Raw genomic sequence first — 25,873 nt, 5'->3', positions numbered from 1 at the left:
CATTTTGAGTTTATTTTTGTGTATGGTGTTAGGGAGTGTTCTAATTTCATTCTTTTATGTGTAGCTGTCCAATTTTCCCAGCATCACTTATTGAAGATGCTGTCTTTTCTCCATTGTATATCCTTGCCTCCTTTGTCATAGATTAGTTGACCATAAGTGCATGGGTTTATCTCTGGGCTTTCTATCCTATTCCATTGATCTATATTTCTGTTTTTGTGCTAGTACCATGTTGTCTTGATTACTCTAGCTTTGTAGTATAGTCTGAAGTCAGGGAATCTGATTCCTCCAGATCTATTTTTTTCCTTCAAGATTGCTTTGGCTATTCGGGATCTTTTGTGTTTCCATACAAATTTTAAGATTTTTTGTTCTAGTTCTGTAAAAAATGCCATTGGTAATTTGATAGGGATTGCACTGAATCTATAGATTGCTTTGGGTAGTGTAGTCATTTTCACAATGTTGATTCTTCCTATCAAAGAACATGGTATATCTCTGCATCTGTTTGTGTTATCTTTGATTTCTTTCATCAGTGTCTTATAGTTTTCTGCATACAGGTCTTTTGTCTCCTTAGATAGGTTTATTCCTAGATATTTTTTTCTTTTTGTTGCAGTAGTGAATAGGATTGTTTCCTTAATTTCGCTTTCTGATTTTTGTTGTTAATGTATAGGAATGCAAGAGATTTCTGTGCATTAATTTTGTATCCTGAAACTTTACCAAATTCATTGATTAGCTCTAGTAGTTTTCCGATGGCATTTTTAGGATTCTCTATGTATAGTATCATGTCATCTGCAAACAGTGACAGTTTTACTTCTTCTTTTCCGATTTGGATTCCTTTTATTTCTTTTTCTTGTCTGATTGCTGTGGCTAAAACTTCCAAAACTATGTTGAATAATAATGGCGAGGGTGGACGTCCTTGTCTTGTTCCTGATCTTAGAGGAAATGCTTTCAGTTTTTCACCATTGAGAATGATGTTTGCTGTGGGTTTGTCGTATATGGCCTTTATTATGGTGAGGTAGGTTCCCTCTATGCCCACTTTCTGGAGAGTTTTTATCATAAATGGGTGTTGAATTTTGTCACAAGCTTTTTCTGCATCTTATTGAGATGATCATATGGTTTTTATTCTTCAGTTTGTTAATATGGTTTATCACATTGATTGATTTGTGTACATTGAAGAATCCTTGCATCCCTGGGATAAATCCCACTTGATCATGGTGTATGATCCTTTTAATGTGTTGTTGGATTCTGCTTGCTAGTATTTTGTTGAGCATTTCTGCATCTATATTCATCAGTGATATTGGTCTGTAATTTTCTTTCTTTGTAGTATCTTTGTCTGGTTTTGGTACCGGCGTGATGGTGCCTTCATAGAATGAGTTTGGGAGTGTTCCTCCCTCTGCAATTTTTTGGAAGAGTTTGAGAAGGATAGGTGTTAGCTCTTCTCTAAATGTTTGATAGAATTCGCCTGTGAAGCCATCTGGTCTTGGGCTTTTGTTTGCTGGAAGATTTTTAATGTCAGTTTCAATTTCATTACTTGTGATTGGTCTGCTCGTATTTTCTATTTTTTCTTGGTTCAGACTTGGAAGGTTATACCTTTCTAAGAATTTGTCTATATCTTTCAGGTTGTCCATTTTATTGGCATAGAGTTGCTTGTAGTAGTGTCTTAGGATGCTTTGTATTTCTGCAGTGTCTGTTGTAACTTCTCCTTTTTCATTTCTAATTTCATTGATTTGAGTCCTCTCCCTCTTTTTCTTGATGAGTCTAGGTTATCAATTTTGTTTATCTTCTCAAAGAATCAGCTTTCAGTTTTATTGATCTTCGCTATTATTTTGTTTGTTTCTATTTCATTTATTTCTGCTCTGATCTTTATGATTTTTTTCCTTCTACTAACTTTGGGTTTTGTTTGTTCTTCTTTTCTAGTCCATTTAGGTGTAAGGTTTGATTGTTTATTTGAGATTTTTCTTGTTTCTTGAGGTAGGCTTGTATTGCTATAAACTCCCCTCTTAGAACTGCTTTTGCTGCATCCCATAGGTTTTGGATCATTGTGTTTTCATTGTCGTTTGTATCTAGGTATTTTCTATTTCCTCTTTGATTTCTTCAGTGATCTCTTGGTTTTTTAGTAAAATATTGTTTAGCCTCCATGTGTTTGTGTTTTAACATTTTTTTCCCTGTAATTTATTTCTAATCTCATAGTGCTGTGGTCAGAAAAGATGCTTGATATGATTTCAATTTTCTTATATTTACCGAGGCTTGACTTGTGACTCAAGATGTGATCAATCCTGGAGACGGTTCCATGTGCACTTGAGAAGAAAGTGTAATCTGCTGATTTTGGATGTAATGTCCCATAAGTATCAATTAAATCTATCTGGTCTATTGTGTCATTTAAAGCTTGTGTTTCCTTATAATTTTCTGTTTGGATGATCTGTCCATTGGTGCAAGTGAGGTGTTAAAGTCTCCCACTTTTATTGTGTTACTGTCAATTTCTTCTTTTATAGCTGTTAGCAGTTGCCTTATGTATTGAGGTGCTCCTATGTTGGGTATATATATATACACAATTGTTATATCTTATTCTTGGATTGATTCCTTGATCATTATGTAGTCTCCTTTCTTGTCTCTTGCAACATTCTTTATTTTAAAGTCTATTTTATCTGATATGAGTATTGCTACTCCAGCTTTCTTTTGATTTCCATTTGCATGGAATATCTTTTTCCATCCCCTCACTTTCAGTCTGTATGTGTCTCTAGGTCTGAAGTGGGTCTCTTGTAGACAGCATATATATGGGTCTTGTTTTTGTATCCGTTCAGCGAACCTGTGTCTTTTGGTTGGAGCATTTAATCCATTCACGTTTAAGGTAATTATCAATATGTATGTTCCTATTACCATTTTCTTAATTGTTTTGGATTTGTTATTGTAGGTCCTTTCCTTCTCTTGTGTTTTCCACTTAGAGAAGTTCCTTTAGCCTTTGTTGTAGAGCTGGTTTGGTGGTGCTGAATTCTCTTAGCTTTTACTTTTCTGTAAAGCTTTTGATTTCTCCATCAAATCTGAAGGAGATCCTTGCCGTGTAGAGTAATCTTGGTTGTAGGTTCGTCCCTTTCATCACTTTAAGTATATCATGCCACTCCCTCTGGCTTGTAGAGTTTCTGCTGAGAAATCAGCTGTTAACCTTATGGGAGTTCCCTTGTATATTATTTGTCATTTTTCCCTTGCTGCTTTCAATAATTTTTCTTTGTCTTTAATTTTTGCCAATTTGATTATTATATGTCTCTGCGTGTTTCTCCTTGGGTTTTTCCTGGATGGGACTCTTTGCACTTCCTGGACTTGGGTGGCTATTTCCTTTCCCATGTTAGGGAAGTTTTCGACTATAATCTCTTCAATTATTTTCTTGGGTCCTTTTTCTCTCTCTTCTCCTTCTGGGACCCCTGTAATGCGAATGTTGTGTTTAATGTTGTCCCAGAGGTCTTTAGGCTGTCTTCATTTCTTTTAATTCTTTTTTCTTTATTCTGTTCAGCAGCAGTGAATTCCACTATTCTGTCTTCCAGGTCACTTATCTGTTCTTCTGCCTCAGTTATTCTGCTATTGATTCCTTCTAGTGTATTTTTCATTTCAGTTATTGTATTGTTCATCTCTGTTTGTTTGTTCTTTAATTCTTCTAGGTCTTTGTTAAACATTTCTTGCATCTTCTTGATCTTTGCCTCCATTCTTTTTCCGAGGTCCTGGATCATCTTCACTATCATTATTCTGAATCCTTTTTCTGGAAGGTTGCCTATCTCCACTTCATTTAGTTGTTTTTCTGGGGTTTTATCTTGTTCCTTCATCTGGTACATAGCCCTCTGCCTTTTCGTCTTGTCTATCTTTCTGTGAATGTGGTTTTTGTTCCACAGGCTGCAGGATTGTAGTTCTTCTTGCTTCTGCTGTCTGCCCTCTTCTAGTTACTTCTTGCTCTACCCTGGCTTTGAGTCTAAGCTCATTCACATGCCTCCTATAAAATATGTACCTTGCCATACTGCATACATTACCCATACCCAGTTCCTTACTCACACTCCATACCTTATCGTATCCCATACCTACTCCTCTACTATACCTTACTCAGCCTCCATACTTTACTGTGCCCCACTCCTGACACATACTCCCCCCATTCGTCATTGGTTTCCTCTCAGTTATCCCAAGGATATCATCACTGTCTAGCTTAGAATCATATTGGATCATGCAAAATGAAAGAGGCGTGAAACCGTTTGTTATTTTCCTCCATTAACACCAACTCATGCTCAAGCCAACTGACTCCCCTGGATCAGTATATTCACCGTTGTTCTCTTTGGGAAATTCAATGAGAGTGTATGAGGAATGGGCTGAGGTCATCCTATATGCACACGTTTTTGTGCGTGTGTGTGAGTGTCATGAAATAGGAAAAAAATCTGGTGTCATTTTCTTTGTAGAATGCCCACATCACCAAACACCCTATTTCAATGATTGAAAGTCTCTCTTGAAGCCATCATGAAATATTTCTCCTTAACTTCAGAAAGAATGGAAGCAAAACCATTTGGCATGGATTACCTAACTTATTCTAAGTATTTCCTGCAGAAAAATAAATTAACAACAATAAAACCCGGTCTATATGTCTAGCCTGAATCTTTTGTTCTGCAGTTTAACTTCATGTTCTTTTGTCTCAGTAAATCCTCTTCAGTTCAAAAAAAAAAGAGGTTATAACCAAAAGTGGGTTTATGTACGCAAAGACAATTATTTTAGGGTCCTTCAGATCCTTTGATATTTAGCTATAGATCCTAGTTGTAGAAAAAATGTGTTCTTAATACTAAAAAAATAAACTCTCAACATTAATGATGTAACAGTTTGCTAGTGTGGATAGCTAAGGGTAAGAGGGATAGTTTTGGGGTGAAAAGTATTTTAGAAACCCTATGCCCTACAGAATCACATTCAAGTAGCATTCCCTGATAAAGCATGTCATCAACTTCAATCTTATGTGAAGCCCAACACCCCATCTCCTCCCAGGTTCCCTCAGCCAGGACCAGCTTGATCAGGGAGCCTGTCAATGACATTTGTCTATTTTACAATTACCATTCCAGAGATATGATGAACCCCAGAGTCATGTACTGTACTTGGCAGCAAACTGCCTCAGCTTTGGGGCACATATGCTTCAAAGCTGAGAATATCGTAGATATATATGGGAATCTTTGTAGAGATCTCTGAGGCAAGCTTGTATTTAACTCAAAAGCAAACCGATTTGGAGCTAAAGTACTTTCCATTAGGCAGTTTGGCGGCTGTTCTATGAGGCAGACTCACTGTGCTCGCCGGACACATTTCAATTAAATGCTGCTTTGTATTCCTCCAAAGATGGGAACAATAAGAACGTTTGTCAAAGGGAAAACTGTAGCAAATGATTTCATGTTGAACATCTGTACTCTGCAGTTCACTGTTTGCAAGAGTTTATTGACCATAATTTTGATGCATATAGGTTTTAAAGAGTATAAACGGCATTTGTCTTGGTGCCTATCATTTATTTCAGTCTTGGCTTATTTATTTCCATTTTTTCTGGGCATTTTATTTATTTCGGGACTCTGAAGAGATGAAGGAAAAGATGTTTCTGAAAATGGAAATTTTAGTTAGCTCTGAAAAATTGATGAAGAAAGACAATGTTTTCCCCAAAAGGATTGAGCAATTGAATTGAGAAATAGAACACTATGCATATTCTATCTTTATGATACCTTTCAGCCTTAAAGATCTCAAACCAATTTTTAAACTTTAGGACCACTCTCCTATCTCATTGTCCATCATACCAATCATAGTGACATTTCCAGAGTGAAATGGAGCAGCTGTTAATTAGCAAAGTAATTTGAGGATAGTGGAGTCAGAAGACTAATTAAAGGCATTGTGAACGGGATCCAGAGCTAAGTTTCCTTCTTTTACTTTATAAATGGATGGCCTATTGTTAGAAGATGTCAGCTTTCCTTTTTGCATTTTATTCAGGGAAACCATAGCCCAGACGATCCAGGTTGCTGAACAGGGTAGCTTTTATCACTCCTGATTTGATGCATTGCTGTGGTCCTGATCTATTGGCCTAACTCTGTCACTGCATAAACCACAGATCCCTTGAATAGAAGAGAGGCAGAGCCTAGAAACTGACCACCTAGAAAGAGAATAGACTTTCTTTCTTGAGAGACATTTAAATATTCAGTATATAATAAGGGCTAAGAATACAAACTTTGAAAACAGGCAGATTTGAGCTATAACCCTCTCACCACGTAATTTAACCTTTCCTGAGTCTATTTCTTAATCTCTAGAATATTGGTAATAGTATATTTTATAGGGTTGTGTAGTTTATGTACAATGATGAATATAAAGCACAACGTCTGGCATAGTAAGCTTTCAATATATGTTGGCTTTTGTTGTTATTATTCTATCTTGGATTATTTAGTTCCAAGATTTGTCTAAGAGAAGCCTGATGGATTTAGTAACCTCTTCAATTAAATTTTTTTTCCCATATTGTCCATTTGCCTCTCTACAGGGAAGACTTGAAGAAATCGCTCTTGTGTAGGTAACTAACATTCACTTTTTGGTTTTGTGTTTATTTGCAGGATGTACTCAGGCAGAAACTCAAGATGGTTATGTGAGGTTCTCCAACTTGGCAGTTTTGATCTCTGGGTCAAATTGGCACTTTATTTTTACTGTCACTTTCCCTCCAGGTAATTCCAGCACAGTGTGTTTTTATTATCTGTTCCTTTTTTAAAAAAAAATATAACTCCTTCTCCTTTATAATGGGACTAGCTTCTATCATGAATAAGAAGTCATTGTAGTTTAGAGAAAAAAATCCCCTTGGTTGTATCATTAAGGTGTGAGAAGCAAGAACACATGTAGGAATCAAGCCTCATGAGAATCATGGTAAGCAAGAATCCAAATGTACATTTTCCTCTAGTTATTAAAATTTACTTTGAATGTTCTATTTTTTTTCTATGACATTTGATGGAACTTGGTTGGGTATTAATTTAAGAATTTTAATTTATAAGAAGGAGAGTCCTGGGGTATCAAGTATTATGAAATCTTATCTTTCAGTCCTGCCCTCCTCATCCACTGCCCCACCCCCACCTTTAAAATGGTGACTATGCCCACTCAAAATCTTGGTACTTTAGAAGGGTAGGTATAAGGTGTGTGTAAATTGCTTATATGATCCAGTTCTTCTTGACAAAACATTAAAGAGAAACCTTCTCCCTTAGGAAGTATTCTTGACAAATTTTGCTTTATTAGAGTGTAATACTATTCAATAACTTTGTAGTAAATAATATGTTACTTAAACTTCAAAGCCAGATGAGCTTATGAAAAATACTACTCTCCCATTTCCATGATGGGTAGAGTCCAGGCTGCACCCTACAGAGGAGTAGCGAGAGTCCAGTTTTGGACATCCTTTTTATAAAGGATTGAACTCTGATAGAGACACAGAATTACCACTTGAAAAAAGTTATCTAAATATTGTAATTTACCAGAAAAAAACCCTCCTCACCTAAGAGAGCATCTGAAAGAGTTCTAAAAATACTAACATCACGTTTGAACTGAAAGGTAGATAATTATAATCAGTTATTAATTTGAGTCAGGGAAATTAGTCTGGTACTTAAGACATGCAGTTGTGGAAAGTAGTTAATGCACAGCTGTGATAATGCAAAGTTTTAAAAAATACACTAGAACAATCATGAGTGGATTTAAACTGCTTAGATATTGGAAATGGCAAAGGAAATTAAATGTTTTGATGTGAGGTGTCTGAAGCCCAGCAACAAATATTTAATTAAGGCCAGGTATTAGTTCTCCTTCATGAAACTTAAATTCAAACCACCAGTATACTTTTCAAAAAGTTAAAAATATGGCTCTCATGAAAATATATAATGAGTACTTGTCAACAAGTTACTTTACTCTTTAATGAGGGAACCAGGAGGATGGCAAGGTTTATAGCCTGGAAAGGACTGCTTTGAAATCAGTTTGCTAAATTGGATACAGGGCAATCAAACTCTAATCTTTGAGTTGCATGTCTACAAATATCACTTCCATTCTTACTGGATGAAAATCACTTGCAGCTTACCAATCTTCTACAAATTCACAAGACTGGACCCCTAAATATTGAATATTAAGTCAAACAAAAGTGTGTTCCAGAGAGTTGGATAAACCTTGGATGGGCTTGTTTGAAAATGCTCCAGTATGATATTGTTAAGATCTGTAATCATTATTTTTCTCTCAGTTCCAAGTTTTGGACAATTTTTCTTCACAAAGGGAATACCATCTGGGGTCAGGTAGTAGTATTAATTGTGTAGGGCACCTATTCTTATAATACCTAAGACGTTGTCCTGATGTAAGCACAGATTCATGGAGAATGTTCAGCGCCTTGACCATGGGATTCCCAAGGATATATTTTGAAGGGTAACACATGCAGAGCTGGATATTTTGGTCCCGATTTGCTGCATATTTAAAAGACCATTGCCCTCCAGTTTCCTCAGTGGCTAACTAAGACTAAATACTTCATCAAGTTTACTTTAAGGCATAAGTTATACAACCGGATGTAAACTGTAGTGTAGACAGCAGCTTCTCGGTGACAGTGTGATTGTGAGCTGGCCCTGGTGTTCACATTTACTGGACTACTGCTTCCTTTAACTTCCACCTTCAGCTTGTAAAGTCCCCTAAATGAGGAATTGTCTTGAGAAGTTTTCCTTAAATTATTCTTCGTAATTTTCAAGACTGACTCTATGAGGTGAGGCTCTGTTTAAGTGAGAAGAGAAAAGATGGAGGAGAAATAGAAAACATCAGAAGGCCTGCACTTCTGTGACCCCATAGCCACCTGTTCGTTACCAGTGCAGATCCTGAGAGTGACTCCTCGTTTCCCGGTGTATCAGTGTCTAAGGCTGGAATTATTTGGGAAAGCAGCTCTCATCCTCACGTTGATAGGCCACTCAATGACATTTCTCCTTTTTAGTAAGCTCCAAAAGAATAGCTGTGACAAGCCTTGATTCATGGGACTGTAATTGTTGCTTCATCCCTGAATCAAGCAGAAGACTTGCAATCATTTTCATTATTTTCCCCCTTCTCCCTTAGAGAGAGGAACACATCATTATTCCTATTTTAGTGTTTTTTTTTTGGTCTCATTATTTATTTATTTTTCTTAAAACTGAAGAAAAAGGACAGAATTCAACACCTGCTTAATGCCCAGAGATGGCAGATAATGGCAGATGTGATTCCTGATTATATTTAGATCATGGAAGTTGGCAATCTGTCTTTCTAAAGTTTCCAACATTGTCCATGTCTTTACGTTTTTAAGTGGAAATAGATGTCACTTTAATCAATGTTTCATTGATCACTGCATACAAAGACATACATTTCTTCCGCTCCGTAGATACACCAAAGACTTATAATTAAGGACTTAGTTCATTAAAGATATATGTATATGTATATATATATATATACATATACCTATATATAATTTATTTTCTACTGAGATACAATTGACATAACACTGTATAAGTTTAAGGTGTACAGCATGGTGGTTTGATATATTTATATATTGCCATATGATTATCCCTGTAGTGTTAGCTAACACCTATATCACATCGCATAATTATCACATCACATAATTATCATTCTTTTTTGTGGTGAGAACAATTAAGACCTAGTCTCTTAGCAACTTTGAAGTTTATTATACAGTATCATTGACTATAATCGCTATGTTATTTTGGAAATATAGAAATTGAGGAACTGAGAAGTTACATAGGTCTAACAAAGTATGTATGGAATCCTCATAAGTCTTTATAACATGTGGACTAATCCAGCTCATTTGTCTGTTTCTGAACTTCCTGAGACACTGTCAAGAAGGCAGAGTGTCTGTTAAGTTTGTCCTACCGACTTCCCACCCAACCTTTCCACATGCATTGTCATTACCACGGTCTAGGCTGTGGTTTCTCTAACCATTTCCTGGAGCCATGGGACTCTTAGGGGGTTCTCCAGGGCCGCTGGGTTGAGACAGGATGCACCCTGCCACCCAACCCAGAAAAACTCAACTGCAGTGGCCGTTTCCGAGTCTGGAATATTCCTCCTCCCTAACTTCTCATGGCTCGCTCACCAGCTCACCCAGGTTTCTTTTCAAATGTAACCTCCTCAGAGAGCCCTTTTCTGCCTCACTCTGTCCACACCACAGTCTCAACCCTGCTCCCCTCTCCAGCCATCCTCTGACTTCTGCATGGCACTCATCACTCGCTAGCGTCAGAGTATCTGTGTATTTGCTTGTTTGTCTACTGCCTGCCTGCTCTGTCCCCCATTAGAACCTAAGTCCCAGGACGGACAGGAATTCTGCTTAGTTCAGCATTACATCCTCAGGGTGTTAAAAAAAAACAAAAACAAATAAATTTTTGTTTATGAATAAGTGGGTATACTGAGATTCTGCCTAAGATTACATTTAAGTAATGTTCTGCTGCTAAAAATATTTAAAAACTGGTGGTCTTCACCCTTAGACTCAGGTTACTGCTCCAGGCTTGTAAACCTCAGGCCTGACTTCAGCCTCTCCGTCACTATTTGTGTTCTAAGCACTTCCATGGCTCGATCTTCTGTGTCACAGGTGGCTCATGCCACTTCTCAGGTCAGAATCTTTCCATCTGTGGCACCTCATCGCCTTCAGAATGTTGTCAAGGGCCTTCTGGCCTTTGCCGTTCAATGCCCGCCAAAATTTGCCTCACATGCTTTCCTGCACTGATGCCTAGTATCTCCTGGCAGTACTTTTTTCAACATCGATTGCTTTTTTTCTCTTTTCTGTCTTTATTTGCTCAACCTGCAGATCCCCATCTAGATACTCTCCCCTCTGGGAAGCTTTGCCCAATCATATTCTTAGAAAATAACCTTCCGAGGCAATTGATTTGCATTATTCTGGTGGCATGGGTCACATTCTGATTTGTATGGAAAATATTTGTATGTGTATCTTATTTCATTTATTGGCTTGTAAATATCTTAAGAATGAGAACAGTAACTTATCCACGTGGTGAAGTAAACAATCACTGAGCAGTTATTGGAAAATGGATAAAAGAATAAAGAATTTTGTTCTTAATTCTGTAAATCCCTAGTAAAATCCATACCCCTGTCTCTGGGCTAGAGTTAGCTTATTCAGTTGCCCATAAAAAGCAACTAATTGATAACAAACAAGCCAAATATGGCTCAAGGATAAGATGTACCCACAGAAGAAGCATTTCTAGATAATTTTGTTATAGTAGCTTTGGGACCGAGTCAGCCAGGAGTCAAGAGACTGGAGCTCTAACTGTGACTTCCAATCAAATTGTCAGGTTCAGCCCAAGGAAAGCACAGCAAAGAAAACACGGTGTTTCCTTGAGTAGAGAAAATACAAGCTCTGCTTTTGCCTGAATTATTCAGATGAAAGCAGAGATTTGGGGTTTGTTTGTTTTGAACGACCTACTCAAAAATACTGGTTATAGCTAACTTATGATCACAGGCAAGTGTTTTTTTATTTTGACTTTAAATTTTTGTCTTGAGATATAATTGACATATGATAAGCTATACATATTTAAAGCATACAGTTAGATAAACTTTGATGAATCTATACTTCTATGAAACCATCCCCACAGTTAAGATGATGAACATATCTATCATTCCCAAAATTATAGGCAAAGTTTTTAAATTTTTAGTTTTTGAAATAACATACAGTAAAAATGATGATTTTTTAGGGGGTCATTTTATGAATTCAAAGATATATATAGATTCATGCAATCACCCCCACAATCAGGATGCAGAACATTTCCCAGACATCTCCCTTATGCTGTTCCTCTGTCCTCACATCCTCCCACTAATCCCTGCAACCACTGATCTGTTCTCCATCTGTATAATTTTGTCTTTTCTAAAACGTCATATGAATGGAATCATATTATGTATACCCCTTAGAGATGGGCTTTCCTCACTCAGCATAATGCTCTGGATGTTCATCTCAGTAGTTACAGGTTATTAATAGTTTCCTCCCTCCCTCCCTCCCTCCATCCTCCTTCCCTCTCTTCCTCATCCTCTTCCCCACTCCTTTTTCTTTTTCTCTTTCTCTCTTTGGCTGAGTCATACTCCATTGCCTGAAAAAAACACAGTTGGTTTATTCATTCATCTGTTGAAGAACATTTGGATTGTTTCAGGTTTGGGTGGTTATTGAGGTGCTACAAACACGTGTGTACAGGTTTTTGTGTGTATAGACAGGGTTTGTTTGTTTGTTTGCTTTGTTTTCTTGCTTTTTTAGATTCTTTTCTACCTTGCTTCAAAAACACTAATGGAGTGAGAACCAAATTTTTCAGTCTACAAAACAGGGAGGAGTTTGAGACGAGTTCTTAGAAAGATGTCCTCCCTGAAGGGAACGGCCATTCTGCCCCTTCGTCCATAGCCACGGTGGCTCTATCCATCTATCCCTGCTCTACCCCTAGTTTTCCAGATAACAAAATTCTTGTGGACCTTAGAAATTCTCTTGGTTCCATAGTAGGAGTCCCTGTGCCCTTGTTTTGATGTGTTACATGTTGTATTTGAAATGAGATACATATGTCATAGCAAGTAGTTTCACGCAATCTGGAGTCCAGAGTGCTTCTGTTCTAATTAGTGGAACATGAGAGTGAAGCTACAGCTTTGCACTGGTGGAGAAAAAAGGTCGAAAATAGGACAGCATTGGAAGAATTCCCCATGATAATGGACAGAAGTGGAAAGAACAATCATATATTATTGTTGGAATCTTGAAATTCTTTAGAAATATGAGTCTTGGATTTATTATTGACTCCGGTATTGAATCATCTAATTCAATAAATATTTATTGAATCAGCTATGTGCCAGGTACTATTGTAACCATATCTTTTCCACAATATTTTATATTAGCATCTTATTAATATGCTATTGTTATTATTTTGTTATTTTTGGTTTTTTTTTTTTAACAGGGGTCAATTTTACAGCTCGCTCCAGGCTGTTTGCTGTCTTACCTGCAACTCCATCCGAGAGGCCCACGATCATACTGGCTGCTTCCCTGTGCTCAGGGGTCTCGTGGCTGGCTCTGTGCTGCCTCGTATGCTGTTGGTTTAAGAAAAGCAAAAGCAGAAGTATGTAATTTTTTTTTTAGTAAAAATATCTGAAGGAAATGCCATCATGTACAATATATGAACTATTCTTTTTCTTCCCCCAAAGAGACATTTTTATGAGCCTCTGTAACATATCAAACTACATGGAGCCAAATTACTCAACTCATACAGTAGAGACAAGGATTGTCTAATTCTAAATAATAATAATAGCGATAATAATATCAACTCTTATTTTTTGAATACTCACTATGGATAGGCTTCTAAGTACTTTAGAGATGTGAATTCATTCAATTCTCACAACAACTCTGTGAAGTAGGTACTAAGTACTACATCTGTGTTTCAGGGGTGGAGCATGAAGCCCAGAAAGGCTAAGTGACTTGCCCAAGGTTTCACCACCAGGATCAAACTTTGGTTCTCTCCATATCTGACTCTTTGAAACACTGTGCCCTACAGCCCATGTGACCCTCCAAAAGGAGAGTTCAATAAAGGGGGAATGTCCTCTGCTTTTTCAGAAGAAGGAAGAGAGTGCTTGGTGTGGTTTTTTTTTGTTGTTGTTTTTTTCACTAGGAGCATAGAAATTGTGTTTTTAGGCATTTTCCCAGAAGCTGATCTTTTTCTTTCTTTCTTTCTTTTTTGGGGGGGCAGTGGGTGGAGACATGGATGAAACACTTTGATATTAGGAGATACTAGGAAACCAAAGTGATAAGGAAGAGTGAGAATAAAAGAGGTGAAATGAGGAGAGGCAAAGAGAGAAAGTGAAAAATTAAGAAAGGAAAGAGGAGGTAGCCTGGTACCACCACTAGACAGCTCAGTATGCTTGGATTTCTGAGAGAGGCTGAGGGATGGAAGCTCCACTAGATGCTCTTTAGTTTGAACCAAGCTTCAGCCTGGTCTCTCCCTCCCTCCCCGGCATCATCAGGCTTCACAGACTTAAAGAAAACTCAAGGATCCCTTGTCTTTCTCAAGAAGAATGGGATCTCATCCTGGTTTGTTGCCTGTGATTTGTTGCATCACGGGTTTTGGTCTTTGTTTTAAAATCTAAAAATCTGTGTGTGCGTGTGTGTGTGTGTGTACGTGTGTCTATGTGGATAGTGCTTTCTGGTTCGAAAGTAAAGACCTTTCATAATTTTTAATCTCATGGTTTGTGAAGTAGGTGATTTAATTCTCATCCTCCATTTTATAGCTAAACCTCCCAGCCATGGAGGGACTGTCCTCTAAGCTTGCTCACCCCATCTCTTCTCTTTTGTTCACCCAACGCTAGAGGAAGCTTCTTCCTGCAGTTACTAAAATTATCAGTTATCTCAGTGTCCTCTTTTTGCTTTTTCAACCTTTCAGTATCTTTGGACACATTTCCCTGTATTTAATTTCCATATTTTCTTGACTGGACGCAGACTTCTAACTTTCTTTTAAAAAACCTAAAGAGATTAGGAGGAACTTCATGAAAAAATACATAGTAATCAGTTCTGTATGAGTAATTTCTATTTCCCTCTTTATATCTTTCTGTATTTTTCATATTGCTGTAATTAGCATTTATTACTTTAGAATCAGAGAGGATACTGTTCCCCATCTTCCTCCTAGAAAGCGATTCTCTGATCCAGTTGTACAGACCAGAGCAGCACTTTACAAAATTTTGATCTCGGGACCTCATCACACTTTCAGTAACTATCAAAATCCCCAAAGAGCTTTTGTCACTGTGTGTTCTATCTATCAGTATTTCCAAATGAGAAGTTAAGAGAGAACATGTAAAGCTTATTTATTAATTTATTTTAAAATACAAATAAGACATGCATTATATGTTAATATAACGTATTTTTAATTTAGAAACTATGTTTTAAAAATATATAGTGAAAAGAATGACATTTTTTATAAACCTCTTTAATGTCTGCCTGAAAAAAGTCAGCTGGACTCTCTTAGCAGCTTCTGCATTCAGTCTGTTGCAATGTATTGTTTTGGCTGAAGTATATGAAGAAAATCTAGCCTCACTCAGATACATAGTAGAAAAAGGAAGAATATTAATAACCTTTACAGATATTGTAGACATTCTTCTTTGATACTGCACCCAAACTGGACAAAATGAAGTTACTTAAAGGTACATCTCAATGTACTTTTTGTATTCTGTTACATGAAAATGCACCAGTCTACCTTGTACTTTGAATAGAGATTTTGCGCGTGCGTGATTTTGAAACATTATGCTTTGGCCATTTAGGAAATGTTGTTTCACTGAGTTATGCAGGTCTACAAAATGCTGATATATTTCCTTCTATAATTTTTTTTAAAAATCATGTTAATATCAACAGAATTAGAAATCTGTGAAGCTTACAGTAGTTGATAAAATTTTTCTAAAGTTCTAAAATTTCCCATGTGAGCTTGACTTATATCACTGGCAACAAATACTGTCAATCGTTTCTTTGAAGTTACAGGCTCACTTCATTTACTTAAAAAAAAAATCTCCCCAGTACCAAAGTATGAATAACCATAATTTGTCTTTCAATCATTCTTTCAAGTTCTTTCAACATAAAAATGGTGTCCTGTGAAAAAAATCAACTAGTTCAGCTCAAAACTCAATCACAAAAGTGCCTTTCCTTGAGAAAATCATCATATGTCTTGGCATGGCATTATCTGACATCATATTACAATTTATTTTTTTTTCTTCTGCCATCCCAACTAGAATAAAAGCTCTATAAGGGCAGACCTGGTCTTTCATACTTATCATTGGCTTTCCAGTGCCTAGAACAATGCCTGGCATGAAGAATATAAATGCATTTTTATTAATATATTTAATGAATAAATGAATAGGAGAGAAGGCATCACTCTAGTCAAGAGCAGACTGAAGATATAAAGTCTTCAATAAAAAGCACACAGCTGTGTGAGCTCTGTGGATTGCACCAATGCCAATTTCCTAGTTTTGATGTCATACTGCAGTTATACAAGTTGTTGGAAGTAGAGAGAAGGCTGGGTGAAGGTGCATGGGTCATCCCTGTACATTTCGTTTGACACTTTCTGTGAATCTATAATTATTTCAAAATAAAATGTTTTTAAAAAGTATTAGTAACATTGCAGCTCTGGTCAACAGAAAGATAACACAAACCACCAAAGTGAGACACATAGTGTCATTTTCTAGCAGCCATTTAACTTTAAATATCAAGATAATACTTCAACATGTAATGGATATAAAAATATTAGATATCTTACATTTTTGAAAAATCAGGTGTGTATTTTACACTTACAGGACATCTCTTTTTGAACTAGTCACTTTTCACATGTTCAGTAACCACATGTGGTGGCAACTATATTGGATGGTAGTTTTATACCTCAATGTTGTGATCAGTATATGGGATTTTATTTCATTATTCCTTAAGCTCTGAGACTATTAAATGCATTCTACTGCATGTATATCACAATAATTTTGGGGGAGTGGAGAAGGGCCCATGTATAATAAAAATGTCACTTTATTCTAAAAAAAGCCAATGTATTTTTTCATTAATACAGAAATAAAAAGTGAAGAGATTTCTGAATCCCAGACTAATGATCAAAAGAATCATAGCCACGTCTCACCCAAACGCCAAGAATCACAAGTAGAGACTGAAAAAGAAGGCACCATGATGGCAGAAGGTAAGCTTGGACAATGGGATGATTCCCCCAAGAGAAACAAACCCATTGTGTGTGAACTGTAGCCTCCCGCTGGCTGCCAGTTTCTGAATCAGTTTAGTTTATAGCCCCTTCTTTAGCCTTTGTTACTTCTTCTCAAGGAAATTATACCCCAGCATAAGAACACACAAGTCCAGCTGATTCACTCAGCTACTAACCAGTTATCCGAGTTGATATTTATATATATTTTTTCTTACTAGAAGGTTATGGGTTTAACATTTGAATTCGTTATATAGAGGAAGGAAAAACCAGAGTATAGGCATATAATCTTTCCCTTAGCTAGTGCAAAGCTGCCAGTTTGGCAACATAATTGAATCTGGGAAAGAAGAGAATGGAGTTGCCAAATACTAACTATGCAAAATAGATTGAATGCAGAACCCTCAAGAAACAAGTCAGCTTTGTTAAGCTCTGCTTTGTCGTTTCGTTGTACTTTTTGCAAAAGGTATTATTTGCCTCCGTTGTGCATGATGCCAGATGATTTTGCTTGTTATATTGTTAAATTGTCATTAGAGTTGCTGCCAAGCAGAGAAAAGATAAGCATTTATTGCAGACCAATGTTTTGTCCTTCTAAGGACACAGAAATTACAAAGACGATGGGCAGAATACAAGATGGATTTGCCAAGTACAAGTATGGTGTATGAAAAACAAGAAACTTCCATGGATCTGAAATATTTTGAAACATATGCTCTAAACAGGAGAATATTCCTTTTTTTCCCCTAAATGATAGCCAATTATCATGATATTTTCTGCTCGAAAAGGAATCCAAATCTTACCAGTTCTGAGTGGATGTTTCACCAAACCATAGAAGTCCGAAGTTGTTCTGCCTCTAATGAGTTTAAAGAACTCTGGTGACTGTGTGTATCTGTGTATCAGTTTGTTTGCCTGTTTGGATTTTTTCCCACAGAGTAAAAGAGGGGTTTTTTTTTGTTTTGTTTTTTTTTTAAGTTTCCCATCAAATTAGCCATCCATACTCCATTCACCTCCTGGACCTGCATCAAAAAGTAGTAGGGAATGTGAGTGGGTGGGGGTGTGAAGGATGAAGATAGAGAGAAGGGGGCAGGAAATCTTTCTAGATTCCATCTAAGACCACTTTGACTTTGGTTTCCAGAAGCTTCTTGTCCATATTATGGCATGCAGATTCAGGACGGGTGTTTGAAAATGGTCCTCTGAACCCAGCTCTGTGAAGAAGGGCATATTCAACTGCATTTTCCAGCAAACAGCAGGGGTGATGCTAATCTTTCCCCTAATCTAATATGGCCATTTACATGAATCTCAGTTTCCCGGCTTAAATTAACTACATTACACAGTCCACAATGCCTGGATGTTTTATTAAGGGACATTTTTTATGTGGGAGCTTATTAATAAATTATCAGGAATGAAACAAGGGACAGCGCTCCTGTGAAAGAGTTTAGATTGAAGAGATGGAAGAATGAAAGAGGCCATTTTATTAGGACATCCAAGTTAGAAATAGAAAGATGTGTGATCCAAATCCTCCCCTGGGGATCAGAGCGGATTTGTTTTCTTATCTTCTAAGCTTTGTCCGAATCTTAAGAACATTGTTTCCAAGGGAAGTAATGAGGCATCTCTTGCTTTTCTTTGGAGATTATTACCAGCTACAAAACATCTAATTATTGTTAGCTTTAAATAAATTAGGTTTTATTTTATTATTACCATGGCACTCTAGTTTCCTTTTCCTTCTGTGTTTTTAAACTTGTGGCATTTGCTGATCAAGCGATTGGCCGTCTCTCTCATAAGCACTCTGCAAACACACAGCATCACCATCACATATTTAGCTGGTGGAATCAAGCATTTTGACTGTCCAGTAGATTCAGACTGTAAATTCATCACGTTACGGCTTTTAGCAAAAATTGTATGTATGCAACAGGGAAGGGAGTAAAGCATGTATCCCTTGTGTTTTACGTTTACCGGGGTTTTTGACATAGGGAGCATCTGAGCTAGCTTTTAAAATTCACATCTGCTTTTGTCACTTTGCTACTCAGAAGATTTAATGAATTACCAGCCTCAGTTAGAGAGGCAGGAGAATGTGACAGTTAAGAGCGTGAAACTCGGGTGTCAGCAAGACTGGGTTTAATCTTGATTCCCTTGTTGACTTACTTCGTGGCCTCCAGCAGGTCCACAGTCCTCTCTGTGCCTTTCGGTTTCCTCATCAGGAAGATTGTCCTAAGAATTCTGCCCACACTCAGATGTTGTGATGCTGATTGAGATAATGTCACTCTAGAGTGCGGAAAGATTCCTGGCGTATTGTATGTGCTGTGTATGTGTTACTTATTGTTGGTCTTTCTCGTTACTTAGGACTCAACGCCCTCCAAGATCTGACTCCACCGTGTCTTCCTCCTCCTACTCTGGGTTTCATCTTCTTGCCCCGTCCTCACACTCACCTGTTAAAACCTCCTCAAGCTTTTCAACACCAGCTGCTATGCCTTTTTTTTCATAAAATCTTCTCTAATCCTCCCCACCTCAATGAAAATGAATATTTTCCTCTTTGGGGTTCCAAAAATACGGAAATCATACCTCCATAGTAGCACTTAATGTTTTTTGGAATTTGTCACATAAAGATGGCTCTCTGTTCCCACAGGCCAATGGTTCTTAACTAGGGGCAATTTTGTCTCCCAAGTAGGGTGACCAAGTCTTCCTGGCTTTCCTAGAACTTTCATAGTTTTAAAAATGAAAGCCTTGTGTCTCAGTAGCTCCCTCAGTCTCAGACAAATTGGGACATTTGGTCATCCTACCTCCAGCGGATCCTTGCATTGCCTGGAGACATTTTTGTTGTCACAGCTTGGGGGAGGGGGATGCTCCTAGCATCTAGTGAGAAGAGATCACCCCCACCACAAAGATGATCTGGCTCAAGATGTCAGTAATTCCAAGGTTGAGAAATCCTGGCAGAAGCGATTACTCGTCTTTGTAACATTTAGGTGAGAGATTGCTGGAATCACAATGAATGAACTTAAATTTTATCTTCCAATACATATTAAAGAAGTATTTATTTCCTGAACTTTTTTGTACCTTATAAGGTCCTCTCTGTATAGTTACAAAGAGATGATATTTGGCTACCTATCCTTTATGAATTTCTAATATGATTGGGACACAAGAATAATATTGGGGGGAAAATGAAAGAACAATTCCAGGCAATGAACAATTAAGTGTAAAGCAGTCACAACAAACAATATGTATTTGAAGAATCTGAAGAGGGGAGAGAATGGCAAAGCAGAGAAAGAATGCCGTTATCCTAAGCTACATGTTTAGTGCTTCCAGCTCCCAAATCATATCACACGGTTTCAAATCCCATTTGCTAAGGGCTTAATTGTGTACTTTGCACAAACTCAGGTTCACAGAAGAGCAGGGAAGCAGCCCTGCTTTGCTCTGCTGAAGCTCAGTTTTGTACCATTCCTTCTCACCTGTTTCCTTATTCCCCTTATTTGGTTAATATCCCCCAAATCTCCCAGGCTAGACACCTCAGAGTTACCTTTAACTGCTAGTCTCCCGCTACCACCCTGCCCCCTTGCTTGCTAGGTTTTATCAATTCCACCTCTGTTGTGTCTTGGTTTTCATCTCCCACCCACTCCATTTCCCAGATATATCTTCAGTTCAGCCTCAGTTAACACACTCCTTATAGATGTTCTTCCTTCACTCTTTCTCTTTTCCCACCAGGACAGTATTCCCTGTACACAGAGAATAAGACTCTCGGTTTCAAGATACCCTTCTATAATGTACCCACAGATCTAAAGTTTCCATTCTTTCCAATCCCAGATCAAATACTTTTTCTCTTTTTTTCAAAATCTTTTATCTAGAAGGAATAGTCACCTTCTGTCCACTTTTGTGACACCTCCCTTTTATTCATTTAACACCTTTTATATGTAATATAATTATTTGTTTTTATCTTGTCCAGATTCTTCTGTTTAAGTTCTGTACCTCTTCTAATCCCAGCAGCACATTTACCAGAGGGTGTTAGGACATGAGACCATTGATCACCATTGTTGAGTAAATGGTGAAGGTAGAGATGAAATGAGCCTTTCTCCTTTCCCTCTCCCCTTTCCAGAGACCCCTAGATTCCAGCAGTTCCTACAACTGCTGACAAAAAAAGAACGGCTACTCATCTCATCTAAAAGAGGTGGAAAAATTTTATCCTGGTTCATAAGATTAACAACAGGACAATGGCCACACGTCTTTTGGGTCCTAACAATGGGCAAAAAGCAACAACTTCTTCCCAGGCGATGCTGTCTGCTGGCCACCTGAGTTTCCTCTCCCAGTTTCCTGGGGACTGCCTTTGTCTTTGCAGGACAGCTACTGATGGAGATCTCAGTGCTACCTTCTCCAAATCGTACCCTGATCTGTGTCTGGCTACTGGTCACTCTTGTGTGTGTGTATGTGAAATACATGCCCCGAATATTGGGAATGAAAGACTGACGTGTGAAAAGGGGCTCCATACCATGCAAGCGTGACCATAAACATTAACTTAGTGGATTTCTTATCTCTGCCACGTTTGAATTCTACTGACTGTATATGCTGTGTGTTGTGAATGTAAAATAAAAAAGACTGTCAATTTACCTTTTTGTAAGTACAAATCTATAGGAATGACGGAGAGGAGAGGAGAGGGCTTGCCTCAAGATGTCTGGAAACAGTGAAGAGCAAAACAGTTTAGAACAAGAAATTGTCCCAAGTTCCCAAGGAAGTAAAACTATATTTGGAAGTTATTAATAAATAGCATGTCCATTCCATATAATAAAAAGGTATGAACATCTCCTAATTTAAAGACATAAATAAAATCTATCACTTACTCCTTAAGGAAACTTTAAAATGAAATAACCAGGAATAAATAAGATGCCTGGTAAATAAGATGCAGAGTTCCAATGCTATTTGCAACCGAGATCCAATATTACCTTTAACAACGGAATCTTAGAAGAATTCCTACTTAAATGAGGATAAAACACAGAGCTCATTCTTACCATAATTTTATAACATATATTTTGGAATAGGAAGAAACAAAGTCAGATATAAAACAAAATTTAGAGGACAATTTTGGAGAAGATATATGATGATTTACAGATGATTATTTAATGGTAACTTAAAGATTCAACCACTAACTGCTATAATTTATAAATAACTTGAGTAACTTACTCAAATATAATGTCAGTCTATGCAAAAATCATATTGTATAAGCCAATAGTATACAGTTAGGAAAGACAAAGAAATACCCGTTAGTGACAAAGAATATGCTGCCTTGGAGAAAAAAATCTAAACAAGAGATATATGGGACTTATATAAAAAATAAACTATATTTTATTGAATAGTTTAAAGAGAAGACTTGAATACATAGGGAATTACAACATGTTTCTAATTAGGTTGACTAATATTGCAAAGACCTCAGTTATTTCTATATTAACTTTGGTTTAACACAGTTCCAATTATTTTATACAGGAGTAGAACAGCATAAGATGATTCTAAAATTCTTCAGAAACTATAGATCAATACTAGAAAACTAATTTTTTACAGGAAATTGTTTTTTTTGGCAGTGGGAAAAGGTAGCTCAACCAGAGAGATAATATTTATGTCACTCTTCTTCAGACAATGTGATACTGACACAAGAATATATGAGCACATTATGAGAAATAATCTCAATTAGGTATAGATATAGATATTAGATATAGAAATGTAACATGTGATGGAGATAATAAAAATAAAGGAAAACACAAGCATTAGTCTATAAATGGGGCTATAAATTTGACTATTTAGAACATTTGTTCATCTAGATTCACACTTCAAAAAATACACCAAAGTGAACTGTGGATAGATTAATGAGTTAAATTAGGTTTACTAAAACATAGCCATTGCTAGAGTATTACAAACATAATAAAGTGGAGATTACTTATGATATGTGGGATCAAAGGCATTTTTTTCTTTACCTTCTAAAAATTTTCATACTTCCTGATTTGCCATGCATTGCTTATTAAAAATAAATAATAATTTTTCATTTAAAGGAACTAATAATCTAGAAAGGACATTGGTGATAGTATTTATAATATTTATCCATTAATATTAATTAATACTTACCAATTAATAATGAATAATTTAATGTTATTTATTAATTATGTATATGTCTTCTTCAGTATGTGGGCAGGACTGTGCCCTTATTGACAAATGAGAAACCAAAGTGGAGCCCATTCTTTATGCTGGCTGATCAGCCATCCGTCTTGCTGCCTTAGATCCTATTTAGGCTTCAAAACAGAGGTCATTATACCGGGTCTTTTGTACTGAATCCAGGTCATCCAACACTAAATGCAGCACATGGAGACTATGCTATGAAAATATAAAGGGTGGGCGTGGGGTGGGGAGAGGAGAGATTCATTGTTAATTATCCCATTGCAAAAGAAGCCAATAAGTGAAATAAGTCAGGGAAAGGCAAATACTGTCTTTGATATCACCAATACTGTGATATCACTTATATGTGGAATCTAAAAAATGCAACAAACTAGTGAATGAAACAAAAAAGAAGCAGGAAAAAAAATAAAAAGAAGCCAATGACTACTACCCACACAAATTTTAAAAATCGTAGCTCAGCACATTTCTTGCCCAAGAAAGTTCTGGAAGCCAAAAGAGATCAAGGTTACCTGGAAAAGTTTCGCTGACTGTGGATGAACCTGGATGGACCCAAAACCATGGAGTCTTCCTTTTCATAGAGAAAGGATCTGTGTTCCCATATTTTACCCCATTCTTCCTGAAACTTGATCAAACCCACAAACGGGACTCTGAGCTAACGTGGAGGAGCAATGTGAAACTCTATCTTTCCATTTTAATGGGGACTCACCAATGAGGTGGAGGTGGAAAGGAGGCATGCCGTTTCATATGATTTGATACTCACTATTCTTCCTTCCCTAAAACCCAGATATTCAGCTGAATGCCTTAGGACACATATCTGCTATAAATTCATTTTTTTTTTATCTCATTTGTCTGAGATCTAAGCTTCCTGTGGAGGTCCAAGATCAAAGGATCGGATTCCTTCTGATGTCGGTGCTGACATATAATGTGTGCTGACTTAGTTCTGTCTATAACCTCACAGTGGGAAGTGGCCAGCCCCCCTCTGCACCTTTACTCAGTGCACTCTTATTTCAGCTGGGGAGTCTGTCAGCTATGTTGCTGATTGGAGCTGCCATGTAAATAATTCATGGGAGATTTTTAAATGGTTTTGGGCCTGCAGAGGAAAGCTACACTTGTGTTAGTCTTTTATGAATAGACGCAGACCTGAAGAACAAGGGAGAATAGATTTCCAAAGACGGTCTCTCAAAACCAGGATAACAATACCTTCAATGGATTGAAAATAGGTGACTTGCAGTGTTTGATTCCCCTTACATGAGATGGTATTGGTTGTACCAAGGGATAAAAATTCAAAGCCCTTTTTCCTTCTTAAACTTTGCTTCTATTTGACAATTGATTATTCTTGTTATTTGGTTATTTGCTGATCTTGATAAACTATATCCTTTTCTTCTGGTGGGAGCGGTAATTAGAGATGACACCAAGCTCAATACTTGGCATAGGATTGGGCTTAACAGAGGGACAAGGTTAACGGCAAAAAAAGTTCCTTCCCTGAAGGAACTCAAAGTCCTAAGAGGAAGATGAGACTATCATACAAGGAAAGGTGTCCAGTAACAGAAAGAGTTGCCCAAGTCAAATGAGAAACTCCAGCCAACAAGTATTGAGGCACAAATCAATGTAGTTTGAGCTGTCAAGGAACAGTTCTGGAAGGATTTGAAGATCCCATCAGTGAGACTAGGATAACCTGAAAGCTCTAAGCAAGAGAATTATCCCATAGTTAGAGGACCATGGCAGATACATGCTGGGCAAAAGGACTGTGGAAGAAGAGAGAGAAGATATGGATAACGTGGGCTTCGTAGAATATTAATTGACACATCATCAAAACTATATAAACAACATGATTACGTTATCTTGTTTTACTGCTCCAAATTAACAGTGTGTTATATATATTTTATATATAGAGAGAGTACTCAGATTTATATTATGTTGCTATTACCTTCTTTCTTCCTCACCTCAGCTCCCATTCATTGTTAGATTAAATTGAGGTGGGAAATTGTTACCCTTTGCCTCAATACTGTCTCTTACACCACGATATAGACATGATGACTGTCTCCGAACACAAGCCAAGATGGGTCTCAGTAAACTAAGAGAGGAGCATAATACACAGGTTCATAAATTACCATCTACCTTGTATTTAAAACTATACACGTACAAAAAGTTCACTGTCCGTCGCTGTTAGACTGAGGAACAGGTCCTGAGAGCAGGGGAGGGGATTAAGGGGAGACGGGGTCAGGAGGGTGGTGTACAAGCACACACACACTTTATTTCTCGTCACACTTGTTTTTATATATTGCAGTAGACAGTACGTGTTTTTATTAAAATGACCAAACCGAATCATCAGATAGTATTTCCTTAATGTTGAAATCATAGTACAAAACATTCTGCGAACCAGGATATAAACATGCATGAGAGCAGACTGTGACTACCAAAGCATTCCGAGTACAAACTATTGTTAGAGAAATTGCAAGCAACCTCACGGGCTAAGACTCACATCTTCTCTAATAACTCTTTCGGGTCCTGTCAAGCATTAAGCAGGACTTTGCCGTGCTTTAAGCTGCAAGGACTGTGTCCGCTTGCGGCTGGTTCCCGACAGTTCGCATTGTGCATTTGGTGGTGAGATATGAGATAAGCAGGGATGGGAAATGTCATGCCCTACTCTCATGCATGTATCCAGCCAGACTTTCTTCTTAACTCCCCACTGCCAACTTTACACAGTATATTGTGTGGTTCTCACAGTACAGACTCGGGAGCCACAAATCTTGACCTCTGTCATGTAAGTAAGATCTGCCATTCCTTTATATGTTGTCTTGAGAAGTTACTTAATCTCTCTGTATCTCAATGGCCTCCCTTCTAAGAGGGAGATAATAATAGCACTTACTTCACAGAGTGCTGGTAAGGATTAAATTTTATTTATATATATATATATATATATATATATATATATATATATATATATATATATATATATATATATATAAAAATTGGTGGCCAGCATGTGATAATTGCTATAATTGCTATATAAGTGTTACTTTAAATGATTATCTTTTCTC

General features: G+C 37.2%; 1 protein-coding gene across 1 annotated transcript in view; it reads left to right on the top strand.

The window, feature by feature from the left end:
* PKHD1 (PKHD1 ciliary IPT domain containing fibrocystin/polyductin) overlaps nt 1-25,873 on the top strand; it is a 433,150-nt gene that overhangs the window by 405,619 nt on the left and 1,658 nt on the right. Inside the window, exons 65-67 of the mRNA XM_082848479.1 lie at nt 6,579-6,686; nt 12,930-13,088; nt 16,557-16,679. Coding sequence (XP_082704605.1) covers nt 6,579-6,686; nt 12,930-13,088; nt 16,557-16,679 — 390 coding nt within the window. The remainder of the gene's footprint in view (nt 1-6,578; nt 6,687-12,929; nt 13,089-16,556; nt 16,680-25,873) is intronic.

The sequence above is a fragment of the Leucopleurus acutus genome (genome assembly GCF_964270905.1).
Source record: "Leucopleurus acutus genome assembly, chromosome: 10".
Lineage (NCBI taxonomy): Eukaryota > Metazoa > Chordata > Mammalia > Artiodactyla > Delphinidae > Leucopleurus > Leucopleurus acutus.
This window is presented reverse-complemented; position numbering and strand designations above follow the sequence as displayed.